Source organism: Columba livia, chromosome 5 (genome assembly GCF_036013475.1).
Source record: "Columba livia isolate bColLiv1 breed racing homer chromosome 5, bColLiv1.pat.W.v2, whole genome shotgun sequence".
In the NCBI taxonomy this organism is placed as follows: Eukaryota; Metazoa; Chordata; class Aves; order Columbiformes; family Columbidae; genus Columba; species Columba livia.
Genome location: NC_088606.1, coordinates 57,096,749 through 57,113,675, shown reverse-complemented (window position 1 = coordinate 57,113,675; position 16,927 = coordinate 57,096,749). Strand labels below are relative to the sequence as shown.

General features: G+C 41.9%; 1 protein-coding gene across 10 annotated transcripts in view; it reads left to right on the top strand.

The window, feature by feature from the left end:
* The window catches only part of DENND2B (DENN domain containing 2B), a 176,141-nt gene that overhangs the window by 112,933 nt on the left and 46,281 nt on the right, over positions 1-16,927 (top strand). For all 10 annotated transcript variants that reach the window (XM_065065306.1, XM_065065303.1, XM_065065301.1 and 7 more), the window contains 3 exons: positions 11,943-12,091; positions 14,779-14,994; positions 16,375-16,471. In XM_065065306.1, coding sequence (XP_064921378.1) covers positions 11,943-12,091; positions 14,779-14,994; positions 16,375-16,471 — 462 coding nt within the window. The remainder of the gene's footprint in view (positions 1-11,942; positions 12,092-14,778; positions 14,995-16,374; positions 16,472-16,927) is intronic.

Below are 16,927 nucleotides of genomic sequence, written 5' to 3'. Positions count from 1 at the left end.
TGATGACTCTCTGGTACTGTGATTACTCCAGATGTGCCATTGCAAGGGCCAAATAGAGAGGAATTACCACTTCCTGTGACTTGCTGGCCACACTCTTGCTTGTGCAGGCTGAGGTGTGCTTGACCTTCCTTGCCACAGGCACACTTTGATGCCTTATGTTCAGTTCCTTGCGCACTGGGACCCCAGGCCCCTTCTTTTGCAGAGTTGCTCCCTGGCCAGTCAGCCCTGCCGTGTACTGTCATAGGGTTAGTCTGACCCATGTATGAGACTATATTTGTCTTAAACTTCCTCGAGTTCCTGTTGAGCTCTTCCTTCAGCTTGCTGAGGCCCCCTGGGGCAGCAGCCCAGCTCTCCTGTCTGTCGCTGTGTCCCCCAGCCTGGTGCCCCTCAGCAGGACATTTCTTCCTCACTGGAAAATGAAGGAGAACTGTGGATAAGTTGTGAATTATCTAGCAGAGAGTACCTTCTAAAAAACAAACGTAATGGGAGATATCTACAATATACTGTGTTGAGGTATGAGGGCTCTCAGACCAGTACAATGATCAAAAACCAGCTTCTAGGCATGTGAATGCTAGGACTAGAGTAATTGGTTTTGAGGTTACTACATGTCCTCATCATCTGACGTACATGCAAGCTAAGCCTTTGTCTTTCTTCTGGTGTCCTGATGTTGTTTCCTTCTTTAATGGCCAGGACGCTGATGAACTGCTGTGGCTAGTTTATATTATTTTGAGACCTGACTTAAAAAAAAAAAAAAGAAGTTTTAAGGTACATTGAAACTAAAAATGATTATGCTTTGAAATCCAGCAACATAAAGAACCAAAAGCTTTGTTTAATTTTGTAGTATTTTTGTACAGTTTAAGAGACAAAATATCTGCATGTTAAGTTCAAGACAGATATTGGATTGGAACATAATGATCCATTTTGCATTAATCAAGAAGCAGTCAATAAAAGGGTGCACATTCCTAATATTAATCAAAGCTGTATTCCATGTGCAAGGAACCATGTGGACTTCATTCATCCTCTGTACTAGCACTCACAAGAACGTGGCAGTCATAGTAAACTTAACATTGTTTTGCTTTTTGTGGTTTTGAATGAGTCTTTAATCAGACCAAAATTGATGTGGCTTTATGAATCCAATTGGGGAAACCATACTTGGCTTTGTGCGAATTCAAGAAACTATCATGGTATTAAGAGATGTCTGGGACAGTTGCTTCTGCTCTGCTTGTGGACAACAGTATTTCCTGTCATATGTACCATATGGTTTCAGTTTTCCAGTCTGTTTCCCTAAATACAATTTAGATATTTGAATATTGTTATTTAATCTCTGGTGTGTCTGAGGCATTTTTCACCTGATGTCTACAAGAAAGCACTTGGGTCTCTTTAGCTTGGAGAAGAGGAGACTGAGGGGTGACCTTATTAATGTTTATAAATATTTAAAGGGTGAGTGTCACGAGGATGGAGCCAGGCTCTTCTTGGTGACAACCAACGGTAGGACAAGGGGTAGTGGGTTCAAACTGGAACACAAGAGGTTCCATTTAAATTTGGGAAGAAACTTCTTCTCGGTGAGGGTGACAGACGCTGGAACAGGCTGCCCAGGGAGGTTGTGGAGTCTCCTACTCTGGAGACATTCAAAACCTGCCTGGACACCTTCCTGTGTAACCTCATCTGGGTGTTCCTGCTCCAGCAGGGAGATTGGACTGGATGATCTTTTGAGGTCCCTTCCAATCCCTGACATTCTGTGATTCTGTGGTTATCACCATGAAAAAAAGCTAAGTGCATAAAGTGAAGGCAAAGTTAAGGGCACAATATTAAGTTTAACTTAAAATCTAGTAAAACCATGTAAATTATAGTTTGTGTTTGTAAGAGAAATTGCATTCACAATTCAAAAATTAAATAGAGTGGAAAACGTCTTTGACAAGGCAAGCCTTCTTACTCTGTAACTCCTCAGGGCGCTGGCCATAGTAGAATACGTGGAGATTTCCTCTAAGAGGACACTACAGAGGTGTATATAAAACACATTGTTCAGCTGGGCACTGTGTGTTGCATTGCAGATTGAGAATGTTTATTATGATGTTGCACAACTCCATCTGCCCTGCCCAAACAAGAGTCATTTGCTCTTATAGCTGCCTGGCTTTAATTTAAAAGTTTTTTCTTTTTTTTTTTCTTACTCCTCTGCTCTTTTTGAAGTCATAGGTGGACTACTTAGCACATAGCCCAGGTATATGACTATCAGATTATGCATCTTCTAACAGACTTAGTATGTTACTAGTGCAATAAGAACAGTTTGTGTAAGAATGGGTTTATTTCAGCCACATTAGTACAGAGAGGTCTTGCCCCAGGAAGGTTCCCATTCTGTCTGACTGGCTCACATGCAAGTCTGGTGCCTGCTCACTAAATTGCAATGGCCCAAAGCACTCTTAGAATTCTGCTAATTAACATAAAAGACAATGCTAATGAATTACCCTCTTTTAGAGTCCCCAGATGGGATTATGCTATGCTTTTCTTTGGGACAGGACTGGCTTGACTTTGTGGCTGAAGCTTTCTTGAGTGGTCACCATGCTGGGTTGCAGTGAACAAACCCAATGCTCTGTCCATGTTGACATGTGCCTTGGCACGTGCCTGGAGTTTGGGGTGACATTAGCCCTTCTTCTGTGTTGTTTGACAGGCTTCATGCTAGACCTTTTCTCAGGGCATAGATCTGCTGGAATTGCTCCAGGGCTGAAATTGATCTTGTAGTTTAATCCTCTTGATCAGATTCCTGTGAGGAGGAACCTAAGTGTCTGCTATGGCCCTGGGGTAGTTTTGGTGTTTCATAGGCAGCAGAGTCCAGCAGAGTCTGGGGACATCAGCCACTTACTTATGGCCAGGCCTGGTTTACACCAGAAGTCAGGTGGCCTGCCAAAGGCATGATAGGCATCAGTGCCAAAACTTGTGTTAGAGCTGCTTGGTGGCAGGTCCCAGTGCTGTGTAGATCACTAGGCCATGCATCCCTCCTTTAGCCTTGCAATGGATAGAGTCAGCAGTATGGAGCTCCTTTCTTCATTAAATGCAGGTATTTTTTTAGCTGACATTTTAGGACATACTGTGGAAGATGGAGTCCATCAAATACCCACTGGCTGAGGACATGCTCTTCTCAAGGAGATGCCAGCAGCTGGAACATGAACCTGAGCAGCTGGCATTGCTGTTAAAGAGGGACAGATAAGGAAGGATAGTCAGAAGTGTGTGGTTCAGGCAGCTGGCACTAATTTCTGTGAAAAAAATCTTTCCTCCAGGCAGCGTCACAGTTATGCAAAGTTAAAAGTTGAAAATCTTTTATTTTTAAGCTGGGATTCAGCATTTGATTTCTGGTTTTAAAAGAGCACAGGACTTTGCATCCAGGGTTTTGCTCTTGTCCATGGCAGCAGAGGCCAGCCTGAAAGCTTGCCTTGGAACTCAGTTCCATCTTCTCGTTTCTCCCTGTCTCCACATCACAGTTTGTCTGTGTCCAATGAGGAGACTAGAGTCAGTCACACATTATTGATGGTTATACAGACTTCTTCCCAGCTCAGAAATAAACATTGAGAGGCAGAGCCTGGGTTCAGGCCCATCTCTGTCTGTATTTGTGTTTGTTGAGAAGTAATTGATGGTACCTGTGAAGCTCTCAGTCAGCAAGGTCAGATTGTTTCACATTTGCTTTAAATAAAAGGTGACACTTAAATTGTATGGGAAATCTGTCCAGAGGGGTAAAAGTGAGTAAAGGAAGCAAACAGCAGAACTGAGACAGTTCAAGCTGCTGACAGCTACCGTGTCTGCTTTGACAGCTAGAGCTGAAGCAGTCTACAAAGTAAAGCAATGCCCCAGGAGATACTGCTGTGAGATCTCCAAAACCAGGATGAATTTCTGAACTGGATCTTGCTGGTAAACTCCCATGGGGGCATCTTGCAATCCATGGTCTGAAGAGCAGCTGGGCCTCCTGGGGAGGGTTCCTTATGCACCCTTCTGCTACCTGGACTTGTTCAGATTCACCTTTAGGAGATTTTGAGCCCTTTCAATAGCTCTTTTGAGAAATATCTTTTCATCTTAAGAGGAGTTAGACTGATGATAGCAACTTAATTACCGTGCTTCTGGAGGTATATAATTAACCCTTGTTAAAAATGACACGCAAGGTGACTGAAAAGTGAAACAGCGCAGTTATACACAACTGTTCAAGTGTTTTCCTCTGTCAGTTTGAGTATCTAGCTTCAGTTTGGGGCGAATTGACTTCTTGTTTACTTCTGCAGTATAACAGGACAACTAGTTCTGAAGTCAGAGAGCTGAGTGAAATATAAATCATTCTAAAGCCCCAAACCTGCCAGATTAGTACAAGGCCTAGAAAAATGTGTGTGTGGTGTTCATTTGTTTGGTTTTTGCTGTGTGTGTGTGTGTGGTTTTGTTTGGTTTGTTGGTTTGGTTGGTTGAGTTTTGTTTGTTTGGTTGTTTTTTTTGTTTTTTTTTTTTTTTTTTTGTTTAGTAAAATAATATCCACATAGGTCTTGTATACAGGTTTCAGATAATCACCCAGGAAGCAAAATGTCCATCCTTTGGTGTAGTAATCTCTCCTTGATGTTAATGAGGGCCAGATTGTTGTTGTATTTGAGTAAGTACAGTCTTTTCCAGAGAGATGAGAACAGACACATCTGGGTCTCTGAGCTGTTTCCCAATATGTCAGAACTCATAAGAGAGGAGATGGAGCAATATGTCTCAAATCAGGATTATGAAGTGGAGTGTCAGGGCAACCTAACCCAGGTGGGTGGCTGAGCAGTTAAAAGAGGCAGGTGTGGACCCATAAGCAAGATCCGGAGTGTGGAGGGAATGTCGCTGGCATAACCTTCCTTGTGGAGCCCAGAACAGTGTGTCATTCCCTTTATCCCTCCTGGTAAGGCACCTCATCTCTCCTAAACCAGTTAGTTGTTTTGAATTCTGATGTAAATTGGACATAGTGCTTGTCGTGTAACAAATGGGATGATTTAGCTGTTTTACTGAATCCTCCACTGTGGATGCCAAGAGCTGCAGAAATTATGACTGAGGTCCAGTTGGAAGATGCTGCAGTTTGACCTTGCTTTCAAATTAGAACATTTGCAAAGCTCTTCCAGTAAACATGGAAAAAGGTTAAAAAGACTGCAAGCTGATCTTTCCAGTAAAATTCAATCACCACATATCACATCGTTGCCTGTCAGGCTTTCATATCATATTATTGTCTATCACACTATTGTCTCACATCGAAAGGGTTGTACAAACCTGAGAGAATCTGGCATTGCTGGGCTGCTGTGAGCTGAAGCGAACTCAGAGACATTGCACCTCTGCCAGCCGTGCTGTGCTAGTTGCTTCTCTGAAAACATTTTGGGTTGTTAGTCAGTCTCTGGATAGTTGTGATTCAAAGTCAGAGCTACGGCTGCTACAGAATGATGGTGCAGTCAGTGATCAGGGAAACATATGTTCCTGTCTTCTTCTTCACTCCCAGTCTGCCTCTCCCAGTCTAAAAAGCATGTGAGTTTTTGGAAAGTGTAATAGTGGCAATTTTAATAATAGATACTGTAGGGTAATGGCAGCCAGAGCACATTAAATCTAACTATCCATATGGGACTGTCAGAGAAAGACCAAATACTCCAGATGTCTGATCCTATTGATGATCAGCTTGCTGCTTTGTTTCTACATTGGGATGTATGGATTTCAGTTATTTTTAATAATCATCTCATGCTTTATTTAGATCTCCAGTTTTCTCTGATTCTGTCTCACAGCTATACTATCTGCTACAGCTTCATTTGACAGTCTCTGTCAGCTTTATCACCTGGTTTTCTAGTCAGTGCTGCAGGTTAGTAAAAGAGAGAGTAAAATGACCAGGAGGCTGCTCTCCCAAATCCTAGTTTAAATTCAGAGACTGTATTGAAGTCAGCAGGGTTAAACCTCTGTGAAGTGCAAGCAGTTTATGCATGCTGATGCTGTACTGTGCTAACAGTTCCACATCAGATGTTTTCATGCACATGATTTTGGACTGAGTGTTAAGTGGGTAATTTTTTTGGGGTGAAATTTCTTATTCATTTATCAGCCATCCTAATTCTTCTCCATTTAGGGCTTCATTGTGTTTACAACTCCAAGCTCTTGCAGTCCCTGTGGAGATAGTAGGGAGCTGAAAGTCTCTTCAGTGTTTCTTCTGCTTATTGCAAGGCAAAGCAAAACTGGAAAAGTTCAGAAAGCACAGGCTGTTGCCTACAAACTCTATGGACCAGGGCTCAAAAGGCTGATTGCATTTTAGACTTGTCACTCTGTGTGTTGTAGATGCTGTGTTACTTCCCTGAAAACATGGTACTGAGTTCATACACTGGGTAGTAGGATGGTCTGTAACAGGGGTGTCAAACTCATTTTCACTGGGGGCAATAAATACAACTACTCCTACATTTATACAGTCCTAAAATTACATTTGGCCTTTTGAAGGCAAGCACGAGGATGATGTGGCCCCCCGGTGAAAATGAGTTTGACACCCCTGGTCTGTAACTTAGTACTGTTCAGCAATAGCTTTTCAAAGCAGCTATAATGTGTCTTAGCTGTCATTTGATATTGCAATAGTTCCTCTTTCTGCAGATTCCTGGGGTAAATTCCTCAGCTGAGATGCACAGTTGCAGATTCTCTGATGTTGAAAGAGCTCATCTATGTGCTAAAGATGTAAGCTCAGATACTTTATGAGACTTTGAAGATTTTGTGGTTTTCATGCATTTGATCTGAACATGCTCATAAACATCCCAGTGGCTGAGTTTTCCTCCAGCACTGGCCATGTGAATCTGCATTTGCGCAATTTTATGAACAAAATGAATGACTAATACTTAGGCACCTGGATTCTCACCATTGAGCAGTTCTTTGGACTTCAGTGCCCAGAGATGCCGGAGAGTCGTAAGTCCACACAGCACATGAATCCTGTGCTGTTCCCTCATGCAATGTTTGCACTCAGAGGTTCATTCCCATTGCCTCCTCTTTAACAGCAGCAAAAGCAGAATTCCTCAGCCACCCTTTCCTGCTTCCTTCTTCCTTGTCCAGTTGTATTCCATCTCAATCTTCTGCAAAGGCTTGTGTGCACCAAATGTGCATGAGCTGGATGCATTGGGCTACATCTACAACTGCACAGAGGTCATGAGCAGAAGGCAAAAATGTAGTTCAAGGATTCGTATATGCCATCAGAGGGATTATGTGTGGAAAGGGGTTGATGTACCTTGTGTCTGTTATAGAGACACTGCAAAACATTGACAGGATAGGAGCCAGAGGATGAGAGGTTCTTACAGACAGCTCACTTGGGTTTTTTCGCTAGTCTGATTCAGTCCTGATTCTGCCTATCTGGACTTCTTTTTGTGCTGCTTTATTGCCATTATTTCCAGCTCCTTGCCTCTGGAAGTATGTACTGCTTTTTCCCAAGCCTCTTCTGCAATGGCAGCTGAAGTTTTCAGCTCCCAGTTCATTGTATCGTAAAATACATTCATTGCCCTATATGTTGTGCACATACTGTGGTATGCAGGACATACACACTTTGCCATTTGAGGTGCTGACTCTGTCCAACTCAGCCATACAGCTCAGGGGCCTGGACTTTCTGTGTAGTGAGCAGGGAAGGCAATAGGCTCCAAGCCTGGGCACTTGGCGTCACCCTTTGGAGATGGTATCTCCTCTGTGAACATTGGCTCCTAATTTAGGCACCCAAGGCACCATTTGATTAGCCCTTTCCTTTACTGTATGCCTGCTGTTCGATCCTTCTCACTTCCAGGCAGTGCAAAGGCAGGAGGTATAATCAGCATTCAGTGAACCACTTTATTCCTCTGATAATTGTTTCTCCCATCTAGAAAGAAGTGATGCATTTCCTTGCTTTCTGCCACTTATAGAGTAGTGTCTGCCTGTATTTTTTTTTCCCTCTTGGCCTTATTTTCACTCTTTTCTCAGCATGAGGCAGGCTTGCCGAGTCTGCCTCTGCTTCCCATTCACCACGTGTGAGATGCTGAGCAGAGGAACATCATGTGCTGCCCCAGGGCTCGGCGGGGCTGACTCGCAGAGCATCACCGAGTGAGGAATTGCAACCACTGGAGGAAACTTATCCATGCTTAAGCTCAAGGCGCTGCATTCCTTTTCTAAAGATCACTGGTTATTTTATCTTTCTTTTTTTCTTTTCCCCATGGACCAGTCATTAAATTGCCTGTGAAATCTTCTGGAGATAATAGTCATGTAGATAAATGTCCCGTGTTAACTCAGCAGTTTGATACGTAGAATTCAAGAGAATGGGAAAGTTGAAAAAAATGCTTGTAAAGGGAACTGATCTGGAAGTAGGGATGGTGATTAGAGACAGTATTTGCCAAAGGCTTGCTCTTCATGTGACCATACGCATTCTGGGGCTCTGATTCAGCTTCCTTTGAAGTCACTGATAGTTTGCTCTTGTCTTGGGTGGCAGTTGGATCAGCCTCACTAAGACAAGCCTGGCCTCTATACTGCATAATATTTCCCCTTTTGGCTTCCAACAGAAACATCCATATGTAAGGAACAAGGATGTTTCCTTGCTCTTTCATTGTAAATTTTCCTTTTGCAGCACATCCAAATGAATGCGAAAGCACTGCAGCTTGCAGATTGGGAACATTCCTTGCGTGGGCATTGGGACTAAAGAATTGATGGTGTTGAGGTGAAATGCAGAGATCAAAGCTGCAAACCTATGGGCCAGCCCAGCTGTACGGAAGATTTCTTTGTTTTGTTCTGCAGCAGCAGCGGTGGCCACCGCCGCAGCCCTGTCCCCAGAGCCTTGCTCCAGCGTGGGACCTACAGCTGCTGGTGGCCGTCAGTTCCCAGGTCTTTCTCCCGTGGAAAGGAGTCACAGTGCAGAGTGGTGGGGTTAAACGCTACTCTAAGGCAGTTCAGGACCCTCCCACATCTTTTTAGCCTGCTGGCCTTCTTGAGTTTCTTGTCACTTGTCCCTTACTACTCTTGGCACCCAGAAACCAGTCTGTCTGGGCTGCCTAGTGCACTTTTTGCATATCTACTATTTTGGTCTCACCCACCCTGGCGGGTATATATACTAAAAAATGGTGGTTGTCTAAGGTTTTAAAATCACTGAAGACCTAGACAAATAAATTATCTCTTTTAGTTCACTGGCTGAACCAAGCTCTAGGTTTAAACGCCAAATCAGCAAAACCAGATTATTTCAGAGGGATCAGAATATTTCATTATCAGAGATTTGGTGGGGAAGTTTATTCTTAAAAAAAAAAATAATAATAGGAATAGGTGAGACATATTTGTTCTGAAGGCATAACATCAAAGTGAAAAGAAAACATGAGATAATTTTTAAGCAAATGAGAAAAATAAAAGAAACAAGTGTTCTTCAACGGCAAACCAGTCATCTGAAGAAACTCTCACAGCTCTAGGGAAAGGGTTAAAAGCCTGTGGGTTCTCCAGTGACCTCCACGTTACACTAAAGAGGAATTTGGCCTGAGCTTTCTTTTGGTAGAGAATCTGAGTCAGACAAGCAGCCTCTGCTCATGGTTCCTTGCTCCGCCCTCTCCTCTCATCCAAGACTTCCCTGGGCCTGTTTCTATACTTAATATTTTAGGTCAACATTAGAAATGCTGAGTTTAACCGGGTTCAAGCAATTCTGTTTTACATCGTGTCTTGGAAAGAGAATCACCCTAAAACTTTAAAATGCTTTACATTTCACAAAAGTTCACAACTGATGAGATTGTTTCTTCTCAGAAGTTTGGATACTATGCAGACTAACATAATAACTTTGTTTTCACAAGGAAACATATGTTTAAGCACTGTGTAATGTAGCAAGTTATTTTGAAATCTGTTCATTCATCTGAAAATACTTACTTGACATGTACTTGACTTGGGCTTACAAGAAATTTTATTATGCCAGTCCAGTCCAATTAGCTGTAAGCAACAACATTTTGTGAAGCTGACCATTTATTGTTGTTATGATTATCATATCTAGAGCTCTAGAGTTTACAAATAATAGAATTAGTGCACAGTATCTATTTATTTTTCTTCCTACAGAAGGAATCAATCAATTCCATAGTCCTCCTAGAACATTTGTAGCTTTAAATTTTTGAAGGACTAATTGTTGCTTAAGATTTATCCCACTCATTGCATTAATCAAAAGGTTTTTCTTCTCGGTACCCCGTGCACCTGGGGCTGTTCCTCCCGTGTGGCATGCAGATTGGCTGTGACGATAGTGCAACCTCTAGAAGCAGATTCCCTCTGGATGATATAATAAGCTGTGATTGCCAATTCAAACATTCTTCAAGAGCACCAGTTATTCAGGCTTCTAATTAAACAAAGCTAAAGCATTCGTTCTTGTGCTTATATTTAACCAGAAATCATTAGGGTGACGCACTACTTAAGCAAAACTGTATTTTTACTTGTATTGTGAATAGATGAACTTGCTAAGCAAAAGCTTTTATTGCTATAATTGATGAATCAAGCAGTCTCACACTTCCAGGCTTAACAATGAAGCAGAAAGCGCAAACTACTTTTGTGTTCTTTTGTACAATGAAGAAATGCAATATTCTGTTTAGCACCAAAAAAACTGGTAGTCAAACAAACTAGATATTAATCCAGGCCTTGCTCTCATTGAAAACACCTGTGCCTTAGCTGGTCATCTCTGTAAAAGCAGTGAATATTTTCTGTAATGGTGTGAATAATAAACCATGCTATATCTTACTGTCCCCAGTTCTTAATTGATACAGTATGAAGTAAAATCTGAATTTCCTATATTTAATAGCTTGTATTGCAATATATATTGTACTAAACCCCTGAGTTTTAGAGTAATCTTTAGATATAAAATGTAAAAGCAAATTGTTTCAAAAGCTTTGAACTTCCTGCATGTTTCAAATTTCTGCAAATTCAAATCTTGAATTTCAGTAGATTACTCTTTTGGGGATGTTTTTCTGTGTAAGATAGTTGGAAAACTGGAAGGAGCATGTGTTTGAAGAACCTGAAGTTCTAAACCAGTTGCTGATGATAAACTGTCGGAAGAAATGGATTCAAAACATTCATTTTACTGATGCCACTCATTCATCTTCATGCTTCTTGGTTCAGTGAGAGTTTTAGTGAGTTCAGGAATTTTGAGATGGTGGGTTATTCCACTGGTCCTTAGGCTGCCCAAGGGTAGTGGAACTCAAATCTGGAGTATACATTTTGGTTCGGGTTTTCAAATGCTAAAAATTCAAAGATTGCAGTCTGCTTTTTGATGTATTTTTCATGTATGTCTTATTTAGTGCTTAGCTGTTCAAGCCTCTGTATATAACTGGCAGAATGAGTTTCCTTCTGGGATACATTAATTTTACGGAATTTGAAATGAAAAGCTGCTTAATTAGAAGGCGTGATGTGTTTTAAAGAACACTTCGAGGATGTAGTATGGTCGGGGCAGAAATTCTTCCCTCCTCTTTTACATTTTCCGTTCCTCTCTCTGAGTTGAAGTGTTTATTCTGTCTTTGCCTTCTCTCAGGGGAAGAAAAAAGTGAAGGTAGCATCGAATAAAAGTTGTCTTACTGTGTGTTAGGGTGGTATGTTGAGAAAAGTTATTTATTGCTATTCGTTTCACCTTGTGAGTGGCTGCTATAGATTTACAAAATCTACTGATACACTTTAAAGTAGTTCTGTGCCTTAGCTTTTATATATCAATAAATTTTCCACAGCTGCGGATGCTCAGAAGCACGTCTAGTGAAATCTTTGCATTTTATTTTAAAAAAAAAAAAAGAAGGTAGTAAAAAAACCCAAAGAAACTTGCCAACCTCATAGCCAAGTTCTCTTCCAAATAGTTCCAGCTGCAGCTCGAGGGATGAGTCATGCTGAAAGCCGAGAAGCTTTTCTAAAAGCTTTTCACTTGGTTCACATGATTTTTTTTAACTTTACATTCCTGTCTGTTTTCCTTTTCTTGGAAAAAAAAAAAAAACAAACAAAACATGAAGGCGAGTCACCCAAGGAAAACCCGTACGAGGATGTGGAGCTGAAGGGCCGTCATGCGGGCCGAAAATCCCATCAGCTCTCGGAGAATTCCCTGGATTCCTTGCACAGGATGTGGGCGCCGCAGGACAGGAAATACACATCACCTCCCCAGGTACCGGCTTGAAGCCTGCTTAAAACTTCTGCGTGAAAATCGGTCGTGGCATAGGAGGAAGAGCAGCCGTGACGAATGAGAAAGGGTGGCTGGAAAAAAGAGCGCGATCGAATGCATAAGTGGTCGCTGGGAACGCTGTTGGCAGCCGCAGCTCAGAGGCTCAGCACTGCGGCAGCTGATGGCTCTTTGTGCTGGTCCCTGATGAGTTTGAGCAGAATCCTTCCACTGCTGGTTTGTGAGCTGAATCTGGCCCTAAGTTATTTGTATGACTGCACCTCTCTGTGAATTGACCCTGCGTTTGCTGCCGGGCTCTCGGTAGGGACAGGAGGGAAAAAGTTGGCTGCTTAATCCCCCCGTGTATTGTTACGTGAGGCCCGTTGTGACTGCGCTCATGTGAAGTACGTAGTGTGGCATGCTTTATTGTAAAATGGGGGAGGCCAAGTATGCCCTCCTGATAGATAAACGAATAATAAAATAATCAGAAAAATCTGAGTGTCTGCATTTAACAAGGCTGTACAAGTTGTGTTTACAGCATCAAGTAAAAGACAAGGAACTGTGCAGACTTTCCATTTTTGTGGTGACTTTTCCAAAGCAGTCTGTTTTTTGTGAAAGCTATGAAATGCCAGGTTGCTTTGTTGTTTACGGGATATTTGTCTTCATAAGGAAAAATATCAATTTCATCACATACTTAATTTTGAGATTCAAAATGCCCTTTAAAGGAGCTCTTGTTTTGTATTGAATCAACAGAAAATTTGCAGATGAAGAAAAGGTCACAACAATTCACATTTTTGTCTTGTAAGGAGACCTAAACCAAAACTGAATGTATTTTCTTTCACTTATTTTTTGTGCATGTGAGCATCACAGTCCAAGAGAAGAAAAAGTATCACCAGGTTTCTTAGTATGCACCAAACACATCATTTGTAAAACAGGAATGATTTCAGCAAAGCTACGGAAAAGGGAACAAGTAGTAACCAGGCAGAGTGAGGAGAAACAGAAACTGCAGCCACAAAGATAACCTCGTAGTGGAGACATAATATTATGTTTAACAATTATTCTGGGTTGTGTGTGTGTGTGTTAACAGGAATTGTGTAGCATCTAGAAGATCCAACAGGGTGTTCCATTAGAGTGGGAACCCTGTAAGTCCATAGTAAGGTACTATCATTGTCTGTTTTACACTGGGTGACCGAAGATAAAAATGACTTTGATAAAGTTGCTCAGTAAATAAGTACTCTCTGGTATCTTTGCAGCAAGGCTATCTTTGTTCTGGTAGCTTCTTTTTGAAATGCTGCCAGGAGTTTCCTACCAGGAGTCAGTCCTGCCATAGTTGTGCTGTCATTGTGCTGATATATAAAGCAAAGAGACACGAAGAGCAGGTCAGCTATGGGCCTGGGTAATTCTCCAATGGCCAGAAATAGAAAAGTCTCAATTTCCTGAAGAATGTCAGCTTTGGCAACGATTTATCACCCAGTTTTTCCAGCATAGCAACATGGCTGGATTAGCAACATTAGCAACTTCTCAGTCGTGGATGATGATAAACAAGATGGAAGAGATCAGGAGGTCAGCAGGCTTTCAAAGATCATCGCTGAAAAGAATTTCTTTCATTAAACTATAGACTGCTGGAGATTTTCCTGCCATGCTAACCTGTGGTAAGCAGAGACCTCAGAAACACAGGTTTGTGGTCATTTTGAATCCCAGTGTGTCTTCTCCTTTCCCATTTGTTACTTGCAGTTTTTGAAGTCACCAGATATAACAGGAATGTTTTATTTATGACACTGTATTTGTGATGCAAACCCCACACATATAGAAACACCTGCACTTAACCCCAGATAGTATGGCACTGTGATAGTTGAGGCCTCCAAGAAGAACAAATGGGACATTTATTACTGCACGTTTATAGCTCATAATACTGTTAATAGGATATTAGCAGATGACAATCGACACCTCTTTGATATAATAGTACTTTATTTTAGACATGCTGGTTGAACTTCTTACAGTGTTTGTGTTTGGGAGGAGAAGGCAGGACGTGGCCTTGCCAGCCTGCCAATTAACCTTTGTGAGAGCTGGGCAGAGCTGCTTGAAGGGCTTGAATGGCCAAAAGAGCCCCAGTTTTTTAAAGAGAGCTGTTCCTTGGTGCTTAATCCTGTGAGTGAGCTTCTCCATTCCCCCTGCAATGAGAACAGTTTTGGGTTTTAAAGGGAATTCTTTGCAAATGCAGGACAAAGCTGTAACCACACCTCTGCACGCTGGGAGATACTAAGACATCTTAATACCATGGAAATATAGCAAGCTTGATTTTCTGCTTTTTTCTCTAGGATAAATAGCAAGTTCAATGTAATTGCTCTTGATTTTCACTACTGCAAGTGAGACAGATCAGGCCCATCGAGTCACTGTTCCAATGTTAGCCAAACCTTCATGTTAGGTTTGAAGGCTTATAGAGTTGATGTGATGTGGGAGCATGGAAATTCACCAAAGCCAAAAGTATTATTGTTTTTTTTTTGACTTTGAAGTCAGAGATACTGACCCCTGTCTCTTCATTTTGACCTTGAACCCTCTCTTTGCACATATCCCACAGAGTAGTGGCTCACCTGGCATGATGTCCTTGTGTGGCCATCGCTCACTCACAGAGCTGCTTGTGCACTAAGTGCTGCTGAGAAAGGGAAGAGCTCAAGCTGTTGTTGTTCCTGCAGCTCCCTTCGAAGCCCGGCAGCCAGTCTCTGCGCATCGGGAACTGGTCAGAAAGGAAGAGCCACCACCTACCACGGCTGCCCAAGAGGCACAGCCACGATGACATGCTGCTGCTGGCTCAGCTTGGCATCCCTTCCTCCCCTTCCAGCCTCAACGAGGACAGCCTGAGCACCGCAAGCGAGCTGCTGTCGACACGGCGGGCCAGGAGGATCCCAAAGGTACTGCCAGCGTGATGAGGCTCATCCTGAGGATAGGTCACCATCCAGCCTTTAGCTTCAAACTATCCGCTCTAGGCTAGACATTTCACCTCTGTTGGAGGGGTTCTGTGAGTTTTCATTTCAGTCTGTGGTCTGTTCCTGACTTTCTGTTGTGCCTGCAGTGAATTGGTTTCTCTCACTGAGTTTATATCTCTCTGCAAGCTGAGGTAAAACAGCTCTTGCAAATTGTATTATAGTTCTATAAGTAAAGCTGCTATGGATTGAAATATACTATTCTTGACTCATAAAAACTTTGTGAATTGCTACATTCTGTAAGATGTATAGATGAGGTTCTTAGGGACATGGTTTAGTGCTAGATTTAGGTTATGATTGGACCTGTTGATCTTAAGGGTCTGTTCCAGCCAAAATGATTCTATGATTCTATATTTATGACTCTTTAGAAGTTATAATATTCTGCTTAATTACAAATTCTTAGTAATCCCAACCTCTTGTTGAAGGAACTAAACACAAGTAATCCCATTAATATTTTCCATCAACTCAGATATTTTTGGGCAGACAGTTATTATCTTCATTAGCCCTACTGAGGGAAGTCAGGAGTTACCAGGAGTTAAAATTCTAGTGTTGGCTAAAGCCAGCTCAAGGCAGCACTAGTAGCTAACTTCAAAATACTTTTGTAGATAAGGATAAGATTGGAGAAAGTAGATCCAATGCCTCTGAAGTAAGGTAAGTACAGCATGGGTTGGAAGGGAAGGGAGCAGAAGCCCATACGGACCAGGTCCTCAGCTGGTACGATGTAGCTTCAAAGCAGCTGGTTCACTCTCTACCTGAAAGGGCTTTAGAAAGTCAGGGCCATCTCCTTCTGTGCTTATTTGAACACACTAACATCTCAGTTCAGAGAAGTACTAAGACATGTTACTCTTCAAAATGAGAATATGATCTTAGGGTTCATGAAAGTTTGGCAAAGTTGGAAATGGCTAACGGATTGCTGCTACTTAGACAATGCAAGTGAAGAGAGAAGCAATAGCACAGAGAGAGAGGAATGAGGTGATAGAGAATAACAGCTGCCTTTGAATCCTCAGGCTCACTGGGCTTTTATTGAAAATGTCTACAATTCTTGAAAATGGAATTTAGGATTCTGAGTAATTTAATTGTTTTTTTAAATACATCCATAGGAAAAGGAGCGAGACTCGAAATCAGTGATTCAAACAAATGAGATTCAAAAGAAGGGAGGTCAGAAATGCACTTTGAAATAGTAAAGGCTTTGGGGGCTTCAGCTGGCCTGTCATCCATGGACAAATTCTTTGTTTGGATAGATTAATCAGAAATCTCCTAGCAGAAAAGTGTTTGGTCTTAGTAATTCCTCATTTTCTTATTTTGCAGCTTGTCCAAAGAATTAATTCCATCTACAGTGCAAAAAGAGGGAAAAAAAGACTGAAGAAACTTTCTATGTCCAATATTGAGACAGCGTCCCTACGAGGTATGACATGAGCATCACAGTTCAGTGAGTCCATTTGAATGTTACAGGATTAAGAGACCCCTTTATTTCCTCCACATCTACCCTGGGCTCTACTTTGTTTAGAATTTTCTTCTCCAAACAATGATAAATTTCTGTCTGCAAGAGGAGAAAATGGGGATGAGCTAAAAATAAACGAGATTCTCAGCATTGTCTCTCCTATTCATCCTATGAACAGCTAGAATTAACCAGCTGCTTCTTCAGTTCACTTTCTGAGTAGTTTGCTTCTGTAAGTTTTGTCCAAAATTCATGGTTTTGACCTTGTAATTCACTCATGCTTTTTCATGGCATGTGAATGTGACTCACATTGCACTTCAGGCTGCTTCTGGAAAAGCAGGGGCCAAAAGCAAATTCAGGGCGCGTTTGTAGCAGGAGTACAATAGAGTTTTAATGCGTGTACACCTCAGAAACGCATCTTGT